General features: G+C 39.1%; 1 protein-coding gene across 1 annotated transcript in view; it reads left to right on the top strand.

Moving 5' to 3' along the window:
- Positions 1-2,645: 2,645 nt before the first annotated feature.
- Positions 2,646-18,940, top strand: part of LOC121368112 (retinol dehydrogenase 12-like) — a 34,526-nt gene continuing 18,231 nt past the window's right edge. The window contains exon 1 of the mRNA XM_041492683.1: positions 2,646-4,132. Coding sequence (XP_041348617.1) covers positions 3,916-4,132 — 217 coding nt within the window. The 5' untranslated portion in view covers positions 2,646-3,915. The remainder of the gene's footprint in view (positions 4,133-18,940) is intronic.

Below are 18,940 nucleotides of genomic sequence, written 5' to 3'. Positions count from 1 at the left end.
GTTATCACAACGGTAGCATCTGTGGTGTTTAAACAGGGAAATACCGTCTAAAAATAACTAGACTTTGCTCGATAACCATTAATTCTCAGGCCTAGATTACCAGAATCACTGCAGGTGTATGAGAGTTAATTATGAAATTTAATATTCTAAGCAATAAAATGTAAGTACTTTCAATTTAAATTACCCCCCCACCTCCGCAACCCCCCCCACCCCCGCACCCCCCCCCCCCCCCCCCCCCCCCAAAAAAAACCCACCACAAAAAACCCCGGCTTTAATAGTTTAAAAACTAGGGTATGTCGCTTTAAGATAAACTGTTACGCTTGAGAATATTTTATTTGGTGCAAAGGAACTCTTTCCGCGAGTATTAGGCCTATATTAACTGTTTGAAGCAATAATATACTATTGTACTTTTATACTAAGAAGAACTTTGTTACTGATGTATTAAGATAAAATGTTACGTGGGTAAGCATGTTAAAACACTTACGATAAACAGGCTGATAGACATGCCAATAGGTTATCAGTCAGTCAATGTCCGAACGTAGACTTAGGATAAAACAAAAGATACAAACATAATTGTTTTCTTTATTATCAGCAAAATGCATGCAATTTCGCAGTATACAAACAAGCATATTTGTCAGTCACCTTTGATTGAAACATGTTTTACTGTACAATGTATGTATAAAAAAAGAGTAAAGTTTGTTTTATTTAACGACGCCACTAGAGCACATTGATTGTTTATCTTATTATCGGCTATTGGACGTCAGACATATGATCATTCTGACACTGTTTTTTAGAGGAAACCCGCTGTCGCCACATATGCTACTCTTTTACGACAGGCAGCAAGGGATCTTTTATTTGCGCTTTCCACAGGCATGATAGCACAAACCATGGCCTTTGTTGAAGCAGTTATGGATCACTGGTCGGTGCAAGTGGACACCTACCCATTGAGCCTTGCGGAGCACTCACTCAGAGTCGGCATCTGGATTAAAAATCCCATGGCTCGACCAGCCTGTAGACCGATGGCCTAACCACGACGCCACCGAGGTCGGTATATAGCCTAAACAAAAAGGATTTGGCACAAGTTAAACTTTCTCTTTCGACCAACCGTTCAAAATTGCGCCCAAATTTCCTCAATCAAAATTGCGCACCTTTATCTCTTTGGCGTTAAACTTGCTCCATCAAAATTCCATAGCACCATCACCCCCCCCCCCCCCCCCCCCCGCCTGTTACCGACCTTGGTCGGGCTGCTGGTGCTCCCTTGCACCTGTCGGTGCAGGCGGTCCCTCCTCCCTACCCCCCCCCCCCCCCCCCTTTCCTGTCCTGGACGAAGGAGCCGACCTGGCACAAATTATCCAACTTAAGGAAGGAAGAAAATGTTTTATTTAACGACGCACTCAACACATTTTATTTACGGTTATATGGCGTCAGACATATGGTTATGGACCACACACATACAGAGAGCGGAAACCCGCTGTGGCCACTTCATTGGTTACTCTTTTCGATTAGCAGCAAGGGATATTTTATATGCACCATCCCACAGACAGGATAGTGCATACCAGGGTCTTTGTTACACCAGACCTGTGGAGCACTGGCTGGAACGAGAAATAACCCACTGAGGCCACCGACGGGGATCGATCCTAAACCGACCGCGCATCAAGGAGCGCTTTACCACTGGGATACGTTCCGGTCCCCTACAACTTAAAGAGGCACTTTCCTAATTATAATGTACTGTTTTGTTGATTTGGTTTGGTTTGGTTTGGTTTGGTTTGGTTTATTTTATTTATTTATTTTTTGTTTTGTTGTTCAATTTGTTTTTGTGTTTTGTTTGTTTGTGTGTCACCGGCCTCGGTGGCGTCGTGGTTAGGCCATCGGTCTACAGGCTGGTAGGTACTGGGTTCGGATCCCAGTCGAGGCATGGGATTTTTAATCCAGATACCGACTCCAAACCCTGAGTGAGTGTTCCGCAAGGCTCAATGGGTAGGTGTAAGCCACTTGCACCGACCAGTGATCCATAACTGGTTCAACAAAGGCCATGGTCTGTGCTATCCTGCCTGTGGGAAGCGCAAATAAAAGATCCCTTGCTGCTAATCGGAAAGAGTAGCCCATGTAGTGGCGACAGCGGGTTTCCTCTCAAAATCTGTGTGGTCCTTAACCATATGTCTGACGCCATATAACCGTAAATAAAATGTGTTGAGTGCGTCATTAAATAAAACATTTCTTTCTTTGTTTGTTTGTGTGTTTGTTTTGTTTGTTTAATGTTTTGTTTCAAATTATTACCAGAAAACATCCATGGATAACAAGGTACACCACAGTCTTTGCTATACCACGATGAAAATGTAATCCTCACAACCAGTTTAATTCACGACTGTAAATTCACTCTCTCTCTCTCTCTCTCTCTCTCTCTCTCTCTCTCTCTCTCTCTCTCTCTCTCTCTCTCTCTCTCTCTCTCTCTCTCTCTCTCTGTATCTGTGTGTGTGTGTGTGTGTGTGTGTGTGTCTGTGTGTCTGTGTGTGTGTGTGTGTGTGTCTGTGTGTGTGTGTGTCTATGTGTGTGTGTGTGATTCCGTTATACAAATATTCTTTTCTTTTCGTCTTCAAAGAAAAGACAAAACCTGCAGCTCTTGTTGTACAGACCATACACTCCAGCAGTGTGCAATGACCTAGACAAAAAGCGCATACCTCGAATTGTTTAGCGTGGCTACCTGTTTTTCCTATCTTGCCTGTACCTATTAATCATAATTTGGCCAAGGTCGGTCGGTTTTATATACACACATACATATACATGCATATTACCTGAAGTCTTTGTAAATGTTTCTATTAAGCCTTGATCAAAACAGCGGGGAAGGCAAACGATAAATATAAATACTCGATCTAATGGCACATAAACGAGCATATAGAGATATTACACACCTGGACGATTTCTGCAAACACCTTCAACTCATACTCAACAACAACAGCATTGGGTTTTTTTTACTCCCACCCCCCGTAAAAAAAAAAAAAAAACACAAAAAAAAACCCACCCCCCCCCAAAAAACAAAAACACACCAAAAACAACCAACAACAAAAAAAAAAAAAAGAAGAAGAAGAAGAAGAAAGAAAGAAGAAAAAATTATAAAGACTTCAAATAATTATATCACTTTACTCCACAATGTGTAAAATATGATACCTGGTCACACGACTGGTCTGATACGCAGCGTTCAACTGAAATTATATCTATCAGTATATGATATCAGGAACGGCACGGCACGGCAACATTTCTTTCCTTTTTGCGTTGATCTATGTCGAGTCACGTGTACGCCGTAACAGAAGCCTGTACAGGAAAGCCAGTGCAGACGGACGAACTAACTTTTCACGTTCAGTAGGCCTGGTATACTTGCTGCAGTGAGGAGGTCGGAATCTTTACTTACTCTGATCCACAGATTTCCCAAACTGGTCACAGTTGTTCGAGTAAAGGCGCCAAAGATGGGCAAATCGTCTGCTAGTGTTGTGTAACAAGGAATATCTCACACACAAACACAAAAAAATAAAATAAAATAAAATATTAAAAAGTGAAAAAAAAAAAGAAAAAAAAATCCTGTCCCTTGGATCTGAGATAGAGACGTGGACGTTGTTGTTGTTGTTGTTGTTTTTAAGAAAGGTGGAGACGTATCAGCAGTTGAAGAAGAACGGGGAAAAAAGGGAACGAAATCTAATCCCTTCGATCTCAAATAGGAACGTGGACGTTGTTAAAGATAGTTGCAGCAATAGCAGAAGAATAGAAGAAGAAAAAATAAGATAAAAAAGGAAAGATACCCCGTCCCTTGGATCTTACGGACGAAGACGTTGTTGTTGTTGTTGTTAAGACAGGTGGAGACTAGCATCATCAGCATCTGTAACAGCAGTAACAGCAGTAGGAGCAGCAGCAGTAGCAGCAGCCATGGTGAAGGCGATGAAGAACCAGTTTAAGGTGGACGAGCTGGAGGAGAATATTGAGGAGCTGAAGGAGCTGTCGGAGGATGTGTCTCCAGCCATCTACCTCTCCGTCATCCTCAGTCTGATCCTGCTCGCCATCTTCATCCTGCGTCTCTACAACAGGTGGACGGTCCACTGCCCCGTTGACCTAAGGTGCGAGGACAAGACCATCATTGTTACAGGTAAATCATTGTTTTTTTAGAAAACACATTTCGTATTTTTGTTACAGATAAGACCCTGTTGTTACAGAAAACACACTTCGTATTTTGTTACAGATAAGACCCTGTTGTTACAGAAAACACACTTCGTATTTTGTTACAGACAAGACATTTTGTATCGTTGTTACAGATGAGACACTGCTCTTACAACAACAACAAAAATATCATATCACATATCATTGTTACAGATAAGACAGTGTTCTTACAGAAAACACATTTTGTATCATTGTTACAAAAACACATTTCGTATCATTGTTACAGATAAGACACTGCTTTTTTTTTTGCTTTTTTTTTTTACAGAAAACACATTTTGTATTTTTATTATGCGGTTTTGGGATAGGTCAATAGCCAATAAGCTATGTTAATGCCTACATTTTACAAATACAAAATATTTTCTAGGCCAAGATGAAAGAAATATAATAAAATAATATTTATAAATTGTTAAAGTATTTTAAATAATAAACACAGGAATAAAAAATACCACAAATAAAGCGCGCATATGCCTTCCTCTTTATTTACGCGCGAACGTACGTACGTACGTAGGCATGTAGCCTATGTATATATATATATATGTATGTAGTATGTGCTTATGTGATGTTTGATTTAAATTATAAATGTATATTTCCCAGTACCATTTATGGTGATATAAACTCACTTTCACTCCATTACAAAAGAGCAATTTGCATTTGTGTCACTTCACACCGGTCATTCAACAGAATTATATCGGTCATTCATAAAGTGAGCTATTTTAGAACCAGGAAACGTTACCATCGTAAAGAGTTTGTGTGAGGTGAAATCGGTCTTCAGCTGATTGGTAAATGCTTAGCAACACGGCAATTTTCTGGTTAACCGGGCAACTGCAGAAATGTTGTACGATTTCTGGTTTTCTGTTTCGAACAAACTCAGGATGTGAGGGGGCGGTTCGTGGGTAGAACGCCCTCTGCTCAAAGCGAATTAAAAAAAAAATCCCCCCAAAATCGGGAAAGCATGACTTGAAACCCCCTAGAAATTTCGCTCGACACAGTCTACACCCCCTTCCACGCCTGAAACCTGAAGGGTTTAGTTTTGTTTACAGATTTATTCAAGAAGGTTTGGTTTTGTAATACATGCTAGTAAATAAATAATTATAATTTAAATAATTAATTAATTAATTAATTAATTAATTAAACAGATAAATAAATAAATGCTGCTTAGAAGTTTCACTGTAATCGTTTGTCCTGTTGGTTGCTTTCGACTACATATAAAAATTTATTTTTGAAGAAAGGAAGGAAATGTTTTATTTAACGACGCACTCAACACATTTTATTTACGGTTATATGGCGTCGGAAATTTATTTTTGATGACCACAAGACACAATAATCATGTTTTCCTATCCACTTCATTACAGAAACCCTTCTCGCACATAAAACCCGACATCTGTTATTAAAACCCGACAGTTCAGTTTAAACTGCCCTAACCAAAGTGTATTCTAACAGAGGCGGATCTAGGGGGCCCCAGGGGCCCGCCCCGCCCCTAAATTTTGCGACAGTTATAATTTTATTATATATTAATTTTTTAAAACATTTTTACAATCCCCTCCAAACATCCCCCAAAGTTCCTCATGTCATTGCCCCCCCCCCCCCCCCCCCCCCCCCCCCCGCCCCCAATGGATTTTCTGGATCCGCCACGGTCTAATATGTTTTGGTTATGTCGTAAATATAATTCTTCCTCTGCCGTAATTTAAGCCTATTTAATAGCCACGTTACGCTCTATTAGTCTGTTTATTATCATTCAACTGTCTGCGGAAAGTCTCAGATTCGGTCCATGGTGAAGTCAGTTACTGTGTTGTGCCCGTCACAGACGTACCAGAATTTTAATTGGATAAAGGCACGTTAATAGGTTAATAGATTCATTGGGGTGGGGGGGGGGGGGGGGGGGGGTGATAAAGGCACGCTAATAGATGGGGGAAGGGGGGTGGGTAAGAGTCGAACTCCTAAAATTAATCCATTTTAAGGTCTACGGCATGTACGCTCCTCTCTTAAACTGTACCCAAATGCGAAGTAACCCGTAATCCTATAGAAGGGTCAAAGATGACACTGCAATATAAAGGTCAACACCAAAGTCCCACCTTACGGATTGCGTTTATTAGTTACGTATGCATATTTATTATTCTGTAGGCCTACTATAAGCATTTCCCAATATGTCTTCTTTTTATAATGAGTTTTCTAAACAATCATAATTTTGGTTTCACAGTTAACAAAACATTTGAGCTTTTTTTTCTCTTTTTTTTTCTCTTATTATTATTACATCTAAACTTAGCAGGCTGCAGGGATGAACGAAGTTACCTGAACAAGCCTGTTCGACGTTGTTTTTTCTTTTTTTTCTTTTTTTCGGTGATGATTTATGAGGCACGCGTTTCGAAGTCGTCTGATTCACCGGGCAGACGTACGCACTGGTTTTCCCACCTTCTTTGTGCATGAGGCATTGAGCACAGCGGGCGGTTCCGACCATTGGTTGTTTATAAAGGCTCCAATGGACGAAATCAATTCCTGTTGCCGTTTAAATGTTTAACGTTTTCCAGTGACACTGATAAAAGCATGGTGGCGCCTCACACTTAATCTACCTTCAAGAAAATGGCGCCTCACATTCCATTTAAAAGATTTAATTGATGTTTTTATTAGCAACCCTCATTTTGGCTGAAAATCCCAGTTCCATTTTCCCGTTCCATTTCACGTGGACATATGACTTTAAACTTTTAGACCTTCGTTCAAAATTTTATGTTGAAATTACTTTCTGGTTTTTTTAATATTATTAAATAGTCCGATCCTTTCTTCTTTGTCTTATTTATTTTTGGACTGTCCTTCAAAAATGCTCCAAATTATATAAATATTCGGCCGAGCAGTCATTTCTTTTTCTTTTTGGCTTGTAACTTTTTTTCTTTTTTTTTAATTCTGTTAAACTTTTTTACTAATTGCTATTTTCAAAATTCTACCTATTTTGAACTCTCACCACCCCCCCCCCCCCCCCCCCCCCCCCCCATCCCGAGTCAGGCCACCGATCCTATCGGAGGTAGGACTCTGGATGGGCGTGTTCGAAACTCTAGTGGTATCTGAGCACGTTAAACTAGTTATCTATCTATCCATTTTTGGGATTCAATTTTTGATGTATCCTGTATAGCTTATAAACGTGTATTTATTTATTGGCAATGGATAATAATATTTGCACAAAAAATCAATGTCACATATTACTACCAATCAGAGCCGCAGCTGTTTTTATTCCGCAACTACAACCTATAGCGACTATTGGGATCGATCCCCGTCGGTGGACCCACTAGGCTATTTCTCGTTCCAGCCAGTGCACCATGACTGGTACATCAAAGACCGTGAAATGTGCTATCCTGTATGTGGGATGGCGCATATAAAAATCCTTTGCTACTAATAGAAAAATATAGCGGGTTTCCTCTCTAAGATTATATGTAAAATTACCAAATGTTTAACACCCAATAAAAAATTAATGTGATCTAGTGGTGTCGTTAAATAAAAGAAACTCCTTCCTATAACGACTAGTGCAGGCACGACGAAAATACGCGAAAACCACCACCACCACGACGACCACAATCATCATTAGTAATATTATTAGTAGTAGCAGCGGTAGTAGTTGCAGAAGTAGCAGTACTTAGAAATAGCAGTAGTAGCAGTAGGCCTAGTACTAGCGATAGTAGCAGCAGTACTAGGGATAATAGCCGTAGTGGTAGCAGTAGTAGTAACACTAGTAGAACTAAAATTAATCGCAGTAGCAATGGTAGTGCCTATCAGCAATAGAGGTAGCAGCAGTACTTAGTACTAACAGTAGTAATAGCAGAAATAGCTGCAGCAGCAAGCAACAGCAGCAGCAGCAGCAGCAGCAGCAGCAGTAGTAGTAGTAGTAGTAGTAGTAGTAGTAGTAGTAATAGCTGTACTAACAGCAGTAGTATCAGCAGTAACAGTAGTAGTAGCAGCAGTAGTAGTAGTAGTAGTAGTAGTAGTAGTAGTAGTAGTAGTAGTAGTAGTAGTAATAGCTGTACTAACAGCAGTAGTATCAGCAGTAACAGTAGTAGTAGCAGCAGTAGTAGTAGTAGTAGTAGTAGTAATAGCAGCAGCAGTAGTAGCAACAGCAGCAACAGTAGCTCAAACATTATTATTATTATTAGTAGTAGTAGTAGTAGTAACAGCAGCAGCAGTAGCTTTAAGAGTAGTAGTAGTAGTAACAACAGCAGTAATAGTAGTAGTAGTAGCAGCAGCAGCAGCAGTAGTAGTAGTAGTAGTAGCTCTAACATTAGTAGTAATGGTAGTAGTAGTAGTAGCAGAAACAGTAGCTAAGTAGCAGTAGATCTAACATTAGTAGTAGTAATAGTAGTAGTAGTAGTAGCTCTAACATTAGTAGTAGTAGTAGCAGCAGCAGCAGTAGATCTAACAGTAGTAGTAGTAATAGTAGTAGTAGCAGTAGCTCTAACATTAGTAGTAGTAGTAGTAGCAGCAGCAGTAGATCTAACATTAGTAGTAGTAGTAGTAGTAGTAGCAGTAGCTCTAACATTAGTAGTAGTAGTAGTAGTAGTAGCAGTAGCTCTAACATTAGTAGTAGTAGTAGTAGCAGCAGCAGTAGATCTAACATTAGTAGTAGTAGTAGTAGTAGTAGCAGTAGTTCTAACAGTAGTAGCCTAGCATTAGCAGCAACAGCAACTTCAGAAACAACAATTAAAAAAAACTTTATTAAAGAGGCGGGCTCGAAATATTATGTGCTGTCCTGTCTGTGAGAAATAGCATTTAAAAAGATCTCTTGCTGCTAATGGAAAAAAAAAATGGCGCCCAATAGCTGACGATTAATAAACCAATGTGTTATAGTTGTTAACCAAAACAACCTTTAACGTTTAGTCCTCGTTTACGACTGTTAACGACGTATACGTTATTATTCGACAGTTAAGCCACACACACACACACACACACGTCGATTGATTATTTCGCAGATGTTTTCGGTTACTGGTCTTCTGTCGGTGTAACTTACTGAGATTATGTGTTGCACTTTACACCAAGTGGATACTAATTCTGTTACATCACTTAGACAGCTTCGGTCTGCCTACGCAAATTTCCCCACACAGAATGCATTTAAAGCAAGTTGTTATATAAAGAAAAGCAAACCCTGGCTGCAAAAAATATATATAAAGCAAAGAAAGAAATGTTTTATTTAACGATGCACTGAACACATTTTTTTATTACGGTTATATGGCGTCAGACATATGGTTAAGGACCACACAGATATTGAGAGAGGAAACAAGCTGTCGCCTCTTCGTGGACTACTCTTTTCGATTAGCAGCAATGGATCTTTTATATTCACCATCCCACAGACAGGGTACTACATACCACGGCCTTTGATATACCAATCGTGGTGCACTGGCTGGAACGAGAAATAGCCCAATGGGCCCACCGACGGGGATCGATCCCAGACCGACCGCGCATCGAACGAGCGCTTTACCACTGGGTTACGATATATAAAGCACGCACGCACCACAAAAGTTTATAGCCAGAAAATTTCTTTTCCCCACACACACACCTCCCTTTCGTCCTGTTGAAAGACAGAGAAATTGAAAAAAATAGTAAACAGGGATATATCTTTGTTTCGCAGATAGCTGGGACAGAGGAATAGGAAAGGCATATTTATCTACATTTCAAAACCTTTTAAATTAAAGATCAACAGTTATTTCACTTAGCTATAATAAAGTTAAATATTAAACGACACCACTAGAGCACATTGCTTTATTCATCTTCGGCTTTTGGATGTCAGACATTTGGTAATATTTCCCCATTAGTAGCAAGGGATATTTCATATGCACTATCCCACAGACAGGATAGCACATACCGCGGCCTTTGATATACCAGTCGTGGTGCACTGGCTGGAACGAGAAATAGCCCAATGGGCCCACCGACGGGGATCGATCCCAAACCAACCGCGCATCAAGCGAGCGCTTTACCACTGTGCAACGTCCCGACCTTGGCTATAACAGCACTTGTAGTTTTTTGTCACAACTTTGACTTGTTATTTAAATATTGTTTGTTTTGCTTAATGACACAACTAGAGCAGTCTGATTAATTGATTATCGGCTACTACGTCAAATATTTGATAATTGACACACAATCTTCAGAGGAAAGCCACTATATTTTGTATTTATGAATACATTTTCCCAGACAGGACAGCAAATACCACTGTCTTTGATACAACAATTGTGAGACGACGGGAATATCGTTATTTAATCATATCAATATTGTTATAAATGATTTCAGATTTTTGTTCTCATCATGTTACCATGGTGTACGAGACATAGGTAAATATTTTACGCTAGATATATTTGTTTTCATCATGTTTACAAGGTGCAAACGATATTGGTAAATGACTTCGGCTATATATTATTTTCAGTCGTGTTACCAAGGTGAACAAAATATCAGTAAATGAGTTCTGCTATATGTGTGTTTGTACCCATCATGTTACCAAGGTATACACGATATTGATGAGTAAATTTCAGCTATATACTAGTATTTGTTCCCAGCATATTACCGAGGTGTATCAGTAAATTGTTTCTGCTATATATTTGTTCCCATCATGTTACCGAGGTGTACAAGATATCAGTAAACGATTTTGGCTATTTATTTGTTTCCATCATGTTTATCGAGGTGACATGATATCAGGAAATGATTTCGGCTTTCTGTTTGTTCCTAACATATTTATCGAGGTATACAAGATATCAGTAAATGATTTCGGTTATATATTTGTTCCTATCATATTTATCGAGGTGTACAAGATATCAGTAAATGATTTCGGCTATCTGTTTGTTCCCATCATGTTTATCGAGGTATACAAGATATCAATAAATGCGTTCTGCTATTTATTTGTTTCCATCATGTTTATCGAGGTGTACATGATGGCAATAAATGGTTTAGGCTATCTCTTTGTTCCCATCATGTTTATCGAGGTGTACATGATGGCAATAAATGATTTAGGCTATCTGTTTGTTTCCATCATGTTTATCGAGGTGTACAAGATATCAGGAAATGATTTAGGCTAACTGTTTGTTCGCATTGTGTTTATCGAGGTGTACATGATATCAGTAAACGCTTTCGGTTATATATTTGTTCTCACCATGTTACCGAGGTCTACAAGATTATCAGTAAATGATTTCGGCTATTTATTTGTTCCCATCATGTTTATCGAGGTGTACATGATATCAGTAAACGCTTTCGATTATATAGTTGTTCTCACCATGTTACCGAAGTGTACAAGATTATCAGAGAATGATTTCTGCTATTTATTTGTTCCCACCATGTTACCAAGGTATACAAGATATCAGTAAATGCGTTCTGATATATATAAATTTTGTTCCCATCATGTTTATCGAGGTGTACCAGATAACACGAAATGATTACGGCTGTATATTTGTTTCCATCATATTACCGAGGTGTACAGGATATGAGTAAATGGTTTCAGCTAAATACGTGTTCCCATCATGATACCAAGGCGTACAAGATATAATTAAACCAATTCGACTATATATGTGTTCCCACCATGTTTATCGAGACGTACAAGATAACAATAAATGACTTCTGCTATATATATTTATTTCGTTCATGTTAACAAGGTGTAAAAAAAATATCTTTAAATTATTTCTGCTATATAGTTATTTCCATGCTAATACCGATGTGTACACGATATTACTAAATTAGTTCTGCTATATATGTATTTCAATTATGTTAACAAGGTGTACACGATATCAGAAAATTATTTCTGCTATGTATTTCTTTCCTTCGTGTTAACAAGGTGTAAATGATATCAGTAAATGATTTCGGCTATATATGTATTTCAATTATGTTAACAAGGTGTACACGATATCAGTAAATGATTTCTGGTATATATTTATTTCCTTAACTTTGCAGGCTATCGGTTATCTGTAGTAATCATCATCTACAAATTAATTTTTCCAGATAAATTTCAACTACATACATGTATTAATAATAATAATCATAATAATAGGAATTGTAGCGGGGGGGGGGGGGGGGGGGGGGGGCGCAATGTCTAAACTTGGGCTAGGGAAGTTTATACGGGGATCGAGACATACTCCTCAGAATCTGTACTGGAAAAAAAAAAGAGGAAATTTACTTGACACCCCCCCCCCCCCCCCCCCCCCCCCCCCCCCCCCCCCCCCCCCCCCCCCCCCCCGCACAATCGCCTGAGGACACTTCAAATAATCCTTCGGACCTGCGTGTATCTTTAACATGAAACTGAAGCCAATTATACATGTATGCAGAAAGTGATAAAACTGGCGATTCTCTCCATTCCTTATCTATATTGTGGTGCTCGAGACAAGTACCAGTGAAGGGTGCTTGCCGTTGTTTCTCCTCGGCCGGTCTCGGGGATGCCACGAGAACACCTCCAAAGAGTCCGTTCTTTGAAGCTTCTAGACGGAAAGGTCAGTCCGCGTCTATCTTCAAACTGATGTTCTTTGCATGGCATGTGCGTCGCCATGGCAACGGAAACGTATTTATATTCACTTGCGTTTCTTCGCTCTTTTCGCTTAGAGTGCAGTTGAGTCAACAAATCTTTGCTGCAGCTGTTTCTTAACAAATATATATACAGGTATACATTTTTCTGGCGTGATCTGAATTCTAACAATTTGGATGAGGAAAAAAAGAAAAAAGAAAACACGCATGCATGCACGCACGCACATAAACGTATTCATTTGCCTATGCTTCGAGATATCGTGGACCAGTTGCAGACCATAAAACTACATCAGTTTTGTATTTAATAATGGTATCTGCTACCCTGTCTGTGGGATGGCGCATATATAAGATCCCTTGCTACTAATGGAAAAATATAGCGGGTTTCCTCTCTAAGACTATATGTCAATAGTACCAAATGTTTAACATCCAATAGCCGATGATTAATAATCAATGTGCTCTAGTGGTATCGTTAAGCAAAACAAACTTGAACTTCAATAATAGTAATGTATGAAAGGCAAACTTTAAACATGTTCCATGGTAAACTTATGTTGCCAAATGTTGATATCTCGATGTTGAAGAGACTCAACAAGCTCGGGATATCGATGGTTCGAGATAAACGTAACAATTGTCAGTAAAAATAATGATGCCACCCAAAGGACAATTTCTAAAAATCGATACTGTCTTACTAAATATCAGAAATAATTTACAGAGGGAGACAGACGAGCGCGTACACACACACACACACACACACACACACACACACACACGCACGCACGCAATCACACGCGCGCTTATAGGCACACACAACACACTTTGAATAATAATAATAATAAATAAATATCGTGTTTCTTGTCTAAGACTACCGGCCTCGGTGGTGACGTGGTTAGGCCATCGGTCTACAGGCTGGTAGGTACTGGGTTCGGATCCCAGTCGAGGCATGGGATTTTTAATCCAGATACCGACTCCAAACCCTGAGTGAGTGCTCCGCAAGGCTCAATGGGTAGGTGCAAACCACTTGCACCGACCAGTGATCCATAACTGGTTCAACAAATACCATTGTTTGTGCTATCCTGCCTGTGGGAAGCGCAAATAAAAAAATCCCTTGCAGCCTGTCGTAAAAGAGTAGTCTATGTGGCGACAGCGGGTTTCCTCTAAAAAAAACCAGTGTCAGAATGACCATATGTTTGACGTCCAATAGCCGATGATAAGATAAAAAATCAATGTGCTCTAGTGGCGTTGTTAAATAAACCATACTTTACTATTTTTTTGTCTAAGACTATATACTTGCTAAATTACTGACACCCAACAACTAATTATTAATAAATTAATGCGCTCAAGTGGCGTCATAATTAAATAAAACAAATTGTTTCAATACCAAAAACTAACAACTATTTTTAAATTCGCAGCATACATGTATTCCCAACACTGTATCTAAAATTCTATTTTTGTTACAATTTTTAATCCGTTAATTTGTTTGTTTCTGCCGGTCTCGGCGTTGTCGTAGTTAAGACATCGGGCATAAGGCTGGTAGGTACAGGGTTCGCAGCCCGGCACCGGCTCCCTCCCAGAGCGAGTTTTAACGACTCAGTGGGTAGGTGTAAGACCACTATACCCTCTTCTCTCTCACTAACCAACTAACAACTAACCCACTGTCCTGGACAGACGGCCCAGATAGCTCAGGTGTGTGTGTGCCCAGGATAGCGTGCTTGAACCTTAATTAGATATAAGCACGAACATAAGTTGAACTGAACTAAAAATGTTTGTTTCTACTGTATCGGCAAATGTGTTGACGACACATTATAGATCTAGGAACAACACATTTAATTAACACTGAGCAGGGTAATTTGCAACCTGAGGATATTGAACTGAATCCAAGGCTGTATGTACAGGTAAACAACCTATTGTTGTTGTTATACATATAATATTGCTGTTTTGTTTTATGTTTTGTGGGGCGGGTGTGGTTCTCGTCAGAGGGTAGGTGATATCGATGCTTCGCGATTAATAAACCACCTTTAGTTTGATCTGACTTATCAAAACATTAGCATTTGATATATACATGTGTATATATAGCCTATATAATACACCCGCAACACAACCTCATTTTGTTCTGACGTCATATACATATCGGGCTCATCTGGATGTAAGTAACCGGTCAAAGATAAAGGTTATTAACATACCTCCAACACACGGCCATCAAACAAGAGAAGTTAACTCTGTACAAGCGCCAGTATGGCAACCACGTGTTGCTGGTTACTAAATTGGAGAACTATCATCAAACCTGCGAAAGCGACCACCACAAAATTAAACAACCATCTGTCTTTTGAGGGCCATATTAATGGCAATAATTAACAGGGTGGTGGCTGGAAGAGCAGTTGCCCTCTAATGTTTTATTAATGCCCTTTTTAGTTAAAGTTTGTTTTGTTTAACAACACCACTAGAGCACATTGATTTATTAATCATCGGCTATTGGATGTCAAACGTTTGATTATCTTAGAGAGGAAACCCGCTACATTCTTCCATTAGTAGCAAGGGATCTTTTATATGTACTATCCTACAGCCAGGATAGCACATACCACGGCCTTTGATATACCAGTCGTGGTGCACTGGGTGGAACGAGAAATAGCCCAATGGGCCCACCGACGGGGATCGATCCTAGACCGACAGCACTTCAAGCAAGCGCTTTACCACTGGGCTACGTCCCGCCCCTGACCTTTTTAGATTAAAAGAAAACCTTTTAGCTAGTTGGAGAATACCTTATATTACTGTATGGTTATAGGCCTACGTATTTTAGCCTTTTCACGTGGCCTGATCACCTTGACTGGGTTCTCTAGTTTCGTGTTTGTGATAAACAACTGTAGATCGATTGCTCCTGCACTCGGGTTACTTCATTAATTTTGCTTTTAATCTGTAATAAGATGCACGATTGTCAGTCCTGAGATATTTTCAGGAGGACGAGCGATTGTGGTCACTCGCTAGACTGGGTGTTTTGCGTTTTAACGTCAAATGATATGTGATATGATAGAGGACGATATTGCCAGTCAAATTGTTCGATATTGCTAGCGCTCGGCCTCCTGAACTTACCACTGGAGAATATATCGAATCAGTATGCAGGGCCGTACCCTGATCAACATCCTAGGGGGTGGCACTACTTTTTATAAACAAATGAAACACTATACAAATTAAACCCGGAGATGTGTATGTTATTTTCTGGAGTAAAAAAAAAAGGGGGGGGGCAGGCGTGTATCAGGGGGAAGGTTTTGGGGGTCGATACGTCTCCCTACTCAAGCACATTTTCACCTCTCCCCCCCCCCCCCCAATATATTTTCCGAGAAGAGCATAACTCGACCCCTCTATAAACTAAGCTCGCTACAGTCTAGATCCCACTCTGCTCGAATTGCTGCACACGCTCGTGTAGGGGTGCAAAAAGTAGTGAGCCATTCGCCAAAATGCGAATGAAATTTTTTACAGACGAGTTAAGAAATATAAAACCACCTCCTTTTCTTAGCATAAGCATTGTCTTCTCCAAATTCCAACCATGCCTCACGATTGTTGTGTTTTTGGAAAAGAGTATATATGATTTTCTCATGCTTGTAATCCAAAATGGCAGCCTTTGTGGTACCAGCGGGTTTCTTAATTCAGACCGTAGATCAGCATACCGAACCTCTGAAGCAGTTGAATGAATGAATGAATGAATGAATGAATAAAAAGTTTGTTTGGTTCAAGAAATCTCTAGATTACAATGATATATTAATTATTGGCTATTGGATGTGCGTAATGCTGACATGGTCTTAGAGGAAACCCGCTACAGTTTTCCATTAGCATTGCTAATCTTTTATAATATGCAGTTTCCAACAGACAACATAGCACATATCACGGCCTTTGATAAACCATTCGTGGGATACTGGTTGAGATGGGGAAAATTAGTTAATGAATGGATTAAGTATGAAACGTACGGACGCACGTATTCACGGTGCTTCATTAAAAATGTATTTGTCAAGTGAATTACAAAAAGACAAAAGGATTTTTTTGGTTTAAATTGATTTACTTATTTATTTTTCAATTAATGTTTTGGTTGGGTTTTTTTTTACAGTAGGGGATTTGTTTGATTGGGGGTGTATATAATCTTTACCAACGTCAACAAAATGTATGGTTTGCAGAACACACACTGGTTATGGAGTTCGTCTTAGGACGTTCAGACACATGTGAATGCTTCTAGAATAAAAGAATGGTCTCACTCTACGATTTTGTTTTTTCTTTCTTCTGCACAGCATGTCTGCATTATTCTTGGCAGCCAATATTGTTTGACATGTAGAAATTTTGTATTTTATTCTGTCAGTGATCTAAGCTACCGTTCTGTGGCGTCTTTCTAAATATAGTATGGCTAAATAGCGGCAATAGATACCAGTTCTATTTCTTGGCATGCACGTGCACTAGCTGTTTGCACGTTTCACTAAACTTTTGTTCGGCAGGCATGTATTATTTTGTACGCATCTACTCAGTAATGTACCTCTAGACAAAAGAGAGAGAGAGAGAGAGAGAGAGAGAGAGAGAGAGAGAGAGAGAGAGAGAGAGAGAGAGAGAGAGAGAGAGAGAGAGAGAGAGAGAGAGAGGAGGAGGAGGAGATAGATAGAGAGAGGAGGTGTGAAGAGAGAGAGAGAGAGACATAGAGGATATTTCATGAGTTTTTTTTTTTATCAAATATGATTTATATCTCATCTCGTGAAGTTTGCAATCATATCTCACGAGTCGCGCTTGCACGACGAGTGTGATATGATTGAAAATTTCACGAGATGAGATATAAATCATATTTGACAAAAAACATGAAATTTTCTATTTATTATATAACTTTTGGCAATTTACTTTTATTTTTAAAATGCCACCAGCAAAATAGTTTCGGCTTTCTTACAGTGAAGATAACACTTTCTACAGTGACGATAACACATTTTAAAGTGAAATAGTGAAATTTTCACTCTAAAATGTGTTATCGTCACTGAGTGACCGATAACACTTATATTTCACTGATATTTTAAGATATTTCACTAAATGTTATATAATAATATATGTTACTTCATTCGGTGTTTACAAAGGACAAAAAGATAACACAATTTGTATCATTACAAGAATATTATTTCTTGTAGAATAGAAAGAAAAACAGCAGACATACAACATATGTACATATATATATATATATATATATATATATATATATATATATATATATATATATATATATATATATACAAACACCTTGGCTGAACATTTATATGCGTGGGTGCGTGTTTCTATTCTTGTTTCAGTGTAAAAATAAGTTATTATATCTCTTAATTGCGCAATTAATCATATACTTATTCATTATATCATGTTGGTATTGGGAGTTCGTTAATTAGGCGCAAATAATTCCGATTATTAACGACACAAATGAGAATGCCGATCTTTAACGACACCAATGATCGCTGCATTCCGGTCTTCTCCGATGGCAAGGACGGAATGTGCTCATTATTAGGATCGTTTATGATGGCATTCTTTGGCTGTTTACACACACATTGGTATGATTAATGGTGTGTATTTTTTCTTCCTCTCAGCTAGTTACCATATTTCCCGAGGAGTAACGTCAATACAAGAGATTATACACCGACGCATGAAAAATAGTAATGCGTTTGAACTACATGTCAATCAAATATTATACTGTTTTTGGTCTAAAATCCCAATTTCTATATTAAAAAGAGAAAAGAAAAAAGAATTAAGATGTTTTAGCATATTATATAGATCTTTTTGTCTTCTTTTTTAATGTGTAGTTCTGTTTATATTATGGCGGTCCCAGCAGTTTATCGTATAAGTCATATGCAAATGAAGCTTTCTTCTAGTCTCGCTAAGAGTAACTTTTAATTTCTACAGCTGGTGGACATAGGAAGGTGCCAAAAAGTGGAAGGGGTAGTAACTTAATTTCTACAGCTAGGCACGGGCGTAGGAAGGTGCCAAAAAGTGGAAGGGGCACACACATACACACACACACACAGACAAACACACATATAAATACATGTAAAACCATCTCACCCCCCCCCCCCACCCCCCGCTTTCTACGCCAATGCTAATCATAATGCATTTAGCCGCCTACATTGCGGCCCCCCCCCCCCCCCCCAACCTGGATTGGATGGATGGATATATTTATAGATGGATGGGTGCACTGAGATAGACACAAAGACAAATAGATTGGGATTGACAAAAGCATGGAATAGGTGGTTGGAATGGGTGGATTAGAATAGGATGGCTG

Source organism: Gigantopelta aegis, chromosome 3, assembly GCF_016097555.1.
Source record: "Gigantopelta aegis isolate Gae_Host chromosome 3, Gae_host_genome, whole genome shotgun sequence".
In the NCBI taxonomy this organism is placed as follows: domain Eukaryota; kingdom Metazoa; phylum Mollusca; class Gastropoda; order Neomphalida; family Peltospiridae; genus Gigantopelta; species Gigantopelta aegis.
Note: the sequence above shows the minus strand (reverse complement) of the source record. Positions and strands in the feature narration are given on the sequence as shown.